The 8,867-nt window shown below is 51.2% G+C and overlaps 1 protein-coding gene across 1 annotated transcript; it reads right to left on the bottom strand.

Annotated features, from left to right (window-relative positions):
• Positions 1-7,038: 7,038 nt before the first annotated feature.
• On the bottom strand, positions 7,039-8,508 carry LOC115330122. The gene has a single exon (XM_040207650.2). The coding sequence runs from the start codon at positions 8,506-8,508 to the stop codon at positions 7,039-7,041; it is 1,470 nt and encodes a 489-aa protein (XP_040063584.2).
• Between the last annotated feature and the right edge of the window lie 359 nt (positions 8,509-8,867).

The raw sequence follows: 8,867 nt of genomic DNA, 5'->3' as shown, positions 1-8,867 counted from the left end.
CTATATGCTCCAGTCGCAAGAGCCAGTATGGTTTCGACAAGGATGCTATATAGCATCCATGCTATGTAGCATGTCCTGATTATGAGAGGGTCTCCCACAAAGCCTTCTACAATCCTCCAAAGGCTTGTGACTCCATCGCACCCACCTCTCTTCACGTCTCCACTGTATTTCTACGACACCGAGAGGCAAAGGGCCGGTCACGACCAGATGACGACGGAGCCAAGGTGGGTCAACCAGAGGTGCGCGAGCCTGTCACTCCGCGGCGAGTCCCCTCGGCAATATACGGCGCAGAGCTGGGTGGCCAAGAAAACAAAAACGGAAGTGCCGAGGACAAACGACAATGACAGTAGGTTTCTTATATAGAGGGTGAGCGACGGGAGCAGAAGTGGCAAGAATTGTTCGAAGAGATGGAGGCTGCAGACACGTCCATGCAGACTTGTGCCTTTCTTAGATCTCTGCTCAAGATACTTTATTTCAAAATCGTTTTGCAGTATTTTGGTATCTTGCAAATACTTACAGCCTAGAGTATTAGCAACTCTATCTTAATTAAGCTTTTCAGTTCCTTGTACTCAGTATCTCAAATACATTTTGTGACTTTGGAGAAAAACTTTTCGTCAGAACAATTTGCGGAAGTAGACTTCAAGGTAAAGCTGAACAGATTGCTAACTCGGAGCAAAATGACGGAACAAACACAAAATAGGAAACAAACGCACTCTCCGAATGCCAACAAAAGACCAAATGGATAGCCCCAAATACATCCGCCTCAATATGTCCACTTGTCCTCCTGTACATTTTTGTTCTTCAAGCTGTATTGGAATGGCATGTCACGCTTGGAGCTAGCTAATGGGTGGTGACGTCATCCGTATTTTACACTCAGACCCCACCTTTCGTCTGGAGCTAGAGTGAGTGGAATATTGTGACGCCAATGCGCCGTAATATCACAATAAACCATTTTCGTAAATCGCCGCTTCGGGGGTTCCGGTATGAAAATGCGCAAACACGTCTTCGTGCGAGCACAAGCACTCCCTCGGCCAAGGGAGCTAGATCATGATGACTTCATTAAGCTGCAGTGACCTAGATTGGGCTTCCCCAAATCTTCTTGTGTGCCTGTTATGGCTTACATTTTGCTCCGAAGCTCGCTCAAAAGCGTTTCTCTCACCTCCCCCCGAATGCGCGCATTATTTTATCCTCGAAAACTCCAAAACCACTTTTCCGCCAGGTTGAGAGATTTATGAACTATTGACTTCTGATTCTGGAATCTTGACCATATTGACCTCAATGCGTCGATACTGGTTTGAACTGGCGCAGAAAGGTGCAAAGGGAGGCGGTATAGAAGCGGTTTTGTTGACATTCCCCTGTTTCCAGTTTCTCCCCCTTGACCTTCCTATTTATTTTTACAGCGTAGCTGTTAAGGGCTAGTTTCTCCAGTTTCGTGTCCATGAACGAATAAATCTCGACACAACACTCTGGACAGCTACCGCCAACTATGAAAGACGGCGGCCACCAGACAATCGGCTTGCCGGTTGTCTGGTTGCCGCCGTCGCTCGTAGATGGCGGCACATGGCACAGCTCCGCTGCTCTTCCTTCTTCACCAGAGTAGAAAAGATTTTGTTTTTTGTTTTGCTTTATACTTTCAAGGTACAGAAGCTTCTTCTCGCTTTCGATTGTTGGACAAAGTACTTGCTCTTGGTTGTTAATTAGAGACAGAGGCTGCTATCCCCGAGTCGATGCTTCTCCTGAGTGTGCACGTGTGTCCTTCACTCGCGTACCTATTAACAAGGCTGGCTGCATGAACAACGTCTAGCACGGCTACGGATGTGCAATACCGGAATAAATATCAAGTCCCTAAATCGCAAAGGGGAATATTACGAACCTATTGCGGAATGCGTCATGAGCCGAACCTGGCGTCAAATTAAAGCACGGAAGGTGCCTTGTCCACAAAATGTGAGTTCCTTTTGTTCCAGAAAACTTTCGGCACGGAATATGTCGCATATCACAAACTATTTCAGAGTAATCTTCACTTGGAGCAGCTAAGGCGGTTTTCGAAGGTCATAAAAATCCCAAGAAAGTGTGATTTCCAGACGGTACCACAAATAGAGCACCCCTTTTTGACCTTTTATTATTATATCACCAGCTTGCAAATGTTGTCAAGTATCTTCGAGTGTAATTCAATTACCTTTTCAGAGTATGTGGACTGTACTCATGATACTTCGTACTAAAAGTAACTTGAATATTATTCTAAATACATATTCAAATATATATTTACTATCTTATTTTAAATGTTATTGTTGAGTATTTGGCGCAACACTGTGTCCATGTTCGGAGTAACAGAACCAAACTTTAGAGATACCGAGAATTACTTGTACACCCCAGCTGGTGTTGGATAGGGTGCAATCGTATTGAGCTACAGCGACCAGGAGGCGGCGTAGGAGCCTATTGACGCAGCGGGTCGGCTTGGCAAACAGAACATGGACTGTCGAGATTACATGCGGCTAACAGGTGAACTTCTAGACATTTTTGGGGCAGTGTGCGTCGTATACTTGTTAGTGGGGAGTTCTTGCCATGAAGAAAACCGTATATCCAATGGATGTATAGTCAATGACGGAAAGAACCTTGTGGGAGGCAAAGACATACTCATTATGGGAAGCTTTAATAGACCTACACGAATTGGACGGGTGAGAAGATGACAACGGGCGACTTCTGCGAGGGATGGCGGAGGACCTAGACCCTGAAATAGTCAACCTTCGCGCCACGTGCGAGGTACAGTTTACATGTAGCGCACGTCAAAGCAGATCGTACATTGACCACGCACTGATGTCGCATCATCTGGGCCGATACCTGATACACGCCGAAATAGAAAAAACGGGAAAAAATAGCTTTGGAAGTGATCACAACAAACTGATGCTGCAACTGTCTAAAGGAACGTGGAGCAAAGAAACAAAGCAGTGGCTGAAAGCGAGTCGATACATTTTCTCCCGAACAGCGGCAGAAAGGGTTTTAAAAAGTATTGAGAAGAGTGACAAAAAAAAATCATGAGCCATTCCACTCAGTGAAAGTGAATGGCCAGCGAAGCTGTTTAGCACACGACACAGACGTGACACAAACTTTTAACAAAGGTACAAACACATTTATTGTCTTGATCGGTGCTGATCGTGACGAAAGGTACGCGCACACATTTATTGTTGTCTTTATCGGTGGTTATTATTTGTCTTGATCCGTGCGTCATTATTTCTCTTGATCGGACCCTGCGAAAAGTAGACACGCGCAATTATCCCCAGGAGGAGGAGGAGGAGGAATAAACTTTATTATGCCTGTATATTGGTCTCTGGGTGGTTCCCTTAGTCCAGGGCCCCAACGCTGTCGGCTGTCAGCCTCGCCCGCTCGATCAACTTTAGTTGGTCAGCAGCAGACGACCTGAGCAGTGCGGCTTCCCAGTTTTCAGGAGTGGGATCAAGGTGGGAGGGGGGGATGTTAGGGTAAGCGGTGCAAGACCACGCCGTGTGTACTAAGGAAGCATATTGCCCGCAGTGCGGACATTCGGCTTTGTAGCTTGTAGGGTAGAATTTGTGCAAGAGCGCTAGGTTGCGGAACGCTCCTGTCTGGAGCTGGCGCCAAGCGACCGCGTCCTCTCTGTTGAGATTTTTGTGTGGCGGGGGGTATTCACGCCTCTGGCCACGATGGTAGGCCCTGATTTCGGAGTACCTGTTTGGCACCGGAATAAAGTATGCACCTAGCCCTAGTCGTGACGCGGCGGCAGGAGCGGCCCGGAGGGTGCATGCTCGGGCCTCGGTGTCAGCACACCGATTGCCTTTCACCTCGTCGTGTCCTGGGATCCATATAAGTTCCACTGTGGGGAAGCCCTGTAGGTCTCTCTGGGTGAGGACCTTGAGTGCCTTCGGCGAGACACGGCCTGCTAGGAAGCGACGCAGTGCTGCTTGTGAGTCGCTCATGATGGTGACCGGATCTTCTCCGAGCCCAATGGCCATGGCGATGGCGAATTCCTCTGCAATGGTCGTATTAGAGGTGCGCAGCGACGCCGTGATTCGGGTTCTCCCAGTTCCATCCACGACGCATATTGCCGCTGCATTCTGTTGATAGGCATATGTGGCCGCGTCTGTGTACAGGACATCAGCCCGTTTGCCGTACGCCTTTTGGTAGAATCTTGCCCGAGCCTTGCGGCGTTCCGCGTGTAGCGTCGGGTCCATGTTGCGGGGGATCGCGTGCACCTTGATTTGGCTCCAGATGTGTCTCGGGAGGGGTGCCGTGGTTTCTTCTCTGTCCCATTGGAAGGGAATCTTGAGTGACTCTAGGACCTTTCTGCCCGCAGGGGTTTGGGCGAGTCGGTCTCGCTGAGTGGCAAGGTGGCTGTCCACCAGCTCCCTAAAAGTGTTGTGGACGCCGAGCTTGAGTAGCTTCTCTGTGGAGGTGTACGGGGGGAGTCCGAGGGCCGTCTTATACGCTTTGCGTATGAGGACATCTAGCTTGTCCTCGTCTCCCTTGGTGAGATTGAGATAGGGTGTGGCGTAGATGATGCGCGACACCACCAGGGCGTTAACCAGTTTGATCGTGTCGTCTTCCCTGAGGCCGTGCCGCCGGCTGGCGACCCGGTGCATGATGCGTAGAATCTGGGTGACTTGGTTCTGGAGGAGTGTGAGGGTATGGGTCGCCTTTCCGTCCTCCTGGAGGTGGAGTCCCAGGATTCTGGCACGCGGAACCACGGGGATTTGAGAGCCGTCATCCAGGAAGACTTGTATCTCTTCTCTGGGCTCCGAGTTGCGGCGGGACCTTGGCGTCTTGCAGACTAGGATCAATTCCGATTTGGCTGCCGAGATATGCAGGTGACCCTGGCGTAAGTACCGTTGAACTTCGTCAACTGCCGCCTGAAGCGCGTCCTGCTTCTCTCCGTCAGACCCGGACACGGTCCAAATTGTGAGATCGTCCGCGTACAGAGAGTGTTTGATGTGCGGGATGCGTTCCAGAATCGGGGGCAGCCCGCTCATTGCCAGGTTGAACAAGGTTGGCGAGAGCACCGCCCCCTGCGGCGTGCCCCTGTTGGGGGTGTTGATGACGTCCGTGCGGAGGTCACCTGCACCAATGGTAGCTGTCCTGTTCCGTAGAAAGTCCCGCAGGTAGTTGTACATTCTGGAACCGCAATTGGTGACTGTCAGGTTTCGGAGGATTAGCTGGTGGCCCACATTATCAAAAGCTCCCTTGACATCCAGGGCGAGCACTGCTTGGGTCGTCGTTCTGGAGATAGGGTCGAGGATGTCCTCTTTTAGCTGTAGCATGACGTCCTGGGTTGACAAGTGCTCTCTAAAACCAAACATGGTGTGCGAGAACACGCCCGTTTCCTCCATGTGCGGCTGAAGCCGTTTGAGGACGACCCGTTCCATCAGCTTTCCCACGCAGGACGTGAGGGCGATTGGTCGCAGGTTGTCGAGGCAGAGCTCCTTCCCAGGTTTGGGGATTAGGATAACTTCCGAGTGTTTCCACTCATTGGGGAGCTCGCCGTTCTCCCATACCTGGTTGATAAGTTTTAAGAGGGTCTGAACCGAACCCGCGTCTAGGTTACGAAGCAGCGTGTTTCGGACGCGGTCCTCGCCAGGTGCCGTATTATGGCCCAGGTCTTGAAGCGCGCTCCATACCTCTTCGAAGCTGAAGGGGACGTCGAGTTCTGGGTTTGGCTCGCCTTCGTAGTCATGATACACCTCGTCCGGGGACGAGCCGATGTACCGTAGTTTGAGCTGTTCGAGGAGGTCCTGGTTGGTGCCGGGGAAGTCGCGCACAATTTTCTGGAGGTTCTGGCTGGTATTGCGTTTACTTTTGCTAGGGTCCAAGAGGTGTCGCAAGAACTGCCACGCGTCCTTGGTCCCCAGTTTTCCCTGGAGATCGGTGCACGTTTTGTTCCAGTTGGAAAGCGCCAGTTGGGTTGCGTACTCGAGCGCTTCCGTCGTGATTGCCGCGATCCGTTTCTTGAGCTTGCGGTTTAGCTTCTGGCGCTTCCAGCGCTTGATCAGACCGTGCCTTGCCTCCCACAAGTGGAGCAGGTGCCTGTCCACCTCGGGAGTCTCTGATGTCAGGTTGATAGTTTCCGTATAGGTGTTCTTGTCGCACACTAGGCGCTCGGTCCAGCTGGCAAGGCAAGCATCCTCGTGCTCTCGCTCGCTGTGTGTGGCCGTGCGTGCTGCGCGAAACCTGTCCCAGTCTGTCAGGGCTTGTTTCCGGAGGAACTTTTTTCCTGGCGAGACGGCGATGTCCACTTGGGCTATGGCGTGGTCGCTTCCCAGGTTCACCTCGAGGTTTGACCATTCCGACCACCGTCCGCATCTCGTCAGCGCGAGGTCCGGGCACGTGTCGCGGGTAACACTATTGCCCGTCCTCGTGGGCTGCTCCGGGTCGGTCAGGATAGAGAGGCGTTGCTGGCAGATTAAGTGGTAAAGTCGGGTGCCCTTGGCCATAGAGCGAGTGTACCCCCAGGCCGAGTGCGGCGCGTTAAAGTCGCCTACTATGAGGAGCTGGTTCCGTGCAAGTTTAAGCGCGCGCGCAAACAGTTTGCTAAAATTCTCGTGCCTGTTGCGTGGCGGACTGTATACGTTGAGAATGAAGAACGAGGGCCAGTGGCGTTTCTCGGGAATAATTTCTATAAGCACGTGGTCTATGCTCTCGTCGCTGAGTTCGTGCATGCGGGCGTTTACGTGGTTTGCTGCTAGGACTGCCACGCGCTGGCATATGCGAGGGACAAGCACCTTGTAGCCCGAAAGTGAGGGTGTCTCGGTTCCAGTTTCCTGGAGTGCTATTATGTCGGGCGGGTTGTCGAGTCCGGCAATGCACTGCGCTAGGGCCCCACGTTTGTTGCGGTACCCCCGGCAGTTCCATTGCCAGACTCTAGTTATGGCCGCTCGGCGTTGCTCTGCCATAAGCGGGCTCTGCCATTGTTACTGAGGGTGTCTACCCGACTGGGCGTGTCGGGTATGGTAGCTCCTGCGGACACCACTGAAGTTCTGGTGGTAAAACCCATAATTTGAGTAGATGACGACCCTAGCATCCCTCAAGAAGAGGGAGCACTGCTTGGATTATGGTAGTAAGTGTCTTTGCCCAGGTTGATTCGATGCTTTTAAGTAGGCTGAGAGCGATCTTGACTGCGGCCTTGACAAAAGACATCCATTCAGGTGAACTGTCTCCAAAGGAAGTTGTTGGTTGCGCATTTGTGTCCTTCGAATGGCAGGGTTGCGGCTGAGTGGTGGGTGCAGAAAAGGTCTGGGATTCCTGAGGTGTTGATGCAGCCGGCATACTGCTTTTTTGTTTTTCGTGTGGACTTGAACCCTGGCAATCTTTTTTAGTTGCTTGACTTTTAGGTTTTGTTTGTTTGACGACCGTCGTGAATAGCGATGATGTAGTCACATCTTTTAAAGTTTCTTCCATGTCTCGCTCTCCTGAATTCTTGAGTTCAGTGACAGTCGGTTCTTTCGTGGCATTGCTGCCTGCTTGAGCAGATTCCATCTCCGGGAAGAGCTCATCGTACTCCAAGGCGGATTTGGCGACATGAAATGCCACCAAGTTGGATTTTGAGTACGCCTGGATCTCCCCTAGTTTCTTTCGCTTCGAGCAGAAGCGCGCTGTAGCTTCGTGTTCTTGGCCGCAGTTGACACATTTGGCAGGCATTGATTGACATGTGATGTCTGTTGATTCATGTGGTTTTCCACAATGTTCACACTTTTTGGGGCGTTTGCAGGTCACTCGCTTGTGCCCGAATCCAAAGCAGTTAAGGCACTGGATGGGCCTTTCTTGAAAAGGATGGACGGGATGGCGTACATGCCCCAGAAGAACATGGGTTGGCAGAATCTTGCCCCGGAAGGTGACTTTGACTGTGCTAGACTTCCCTAGGCGTCGGACGGCACCAACGTTAATATTGGACCTGAGATGCGAGGTGATCTCCTCATTAGAAAGCTCTTTGTCGACGTCCTGAATCATTCCGTTCACCGTTGCTCCAGCCAGTGGAGCGTATGACATCACCGGAATTCCACAGAGAGCCTTCAAGTTGAGCAATGTTTTTGTAGCTTCACCATTTCTGGTGTCAACTGCGATGACATTCAATCTGCTGTTAAAGCGAACCTCGTGAATGCCCTCAGGACAGGAGTTTTCTAGAGCTCTTGAGAGCTTCACACTACTGAGGGATGTTATTAACGTCTCAGTGTCCGCAGGGGCGAACACAACAGTGAGCCCTTCTTCGATGGCTTTTAATTGGATTATTGTCTCCGAGCTGGAGTTGGAGTTGTTGCGCCGAGTTCTCTTTCTTGATCTAACTTCTTGATACGGACCTCCGGTATCGTCGTCTTGTTCCATACAGTTGATGTCTGTAGTGGACGATGCAACTGAACCATCGGAGCAAATAGAGTGCCCATCAACTGGTTGCGACGTTACGCGTGCTTCGTTCCTTTGATGTTGCTCAGGAGTTATGCTCAGTGCTGTATTAGCAGCGTCAGGGATGCCCGCTTGGGCAGCTTCCATGTTCGTTCACATGGAACGATAGCAGCGGAAAAGGCTGCAGTTTTCTCTAAAAGAGGTCTCGGCGGTCTGCTTGATTTCTTTGTCAGGCACACTGAGTTTAGAAATACTGCCCGTTAGTATTTGATCGAGATTTTCGCAATAGAAGGTAAAAAATACGAAAAATTACCAGGAATGGAAGATTGGACGTCTTTGGTTAGAGCACTTCGTCGTCGTCCTCTCCCCAGGAGAGCGGAAGGAAACAAGGCACGAAAGCGCATCGAACGACGATAAAGTGAGGGCGTTGCGAGTTTTTGTTGACACACATGAAGCTTCCACGGAACCGTAGCCATATACGGCTTCGCTGTTAAAGAACGCCATGG

Source organism: Ixodes scapularis, unplaced genomic scaffold (genome assembly GCF_016920785.2).
Source record: "Ixodes scapularis isolate PalLabHiFi unplaced genomic scaffold, ASM1692078v2 PGA_scaffold2__306_contigs__length_199485367, whole genome shotgun sequence".
NCBI lineage: Eukaryota > Metazoa > Arthropoda > Arachnida > Ixodida > Ixodidae > Ixodes > Ixodes scapularis.
The sequence above is the reverse complement of the archived record's forward strand: the minus strand, read 5'-3'. Positions and strand labels throughout refer to the sequence as shown.

Coding starts and splice junctions, on each gene's coding strand:
- LOC115330122 (XM_040207650.2), bottom strand. CDS start 8,508: ATGGAAGCTGCCCAAGCGGGCATCCCTGACGCTGCTAATACAGCACTG.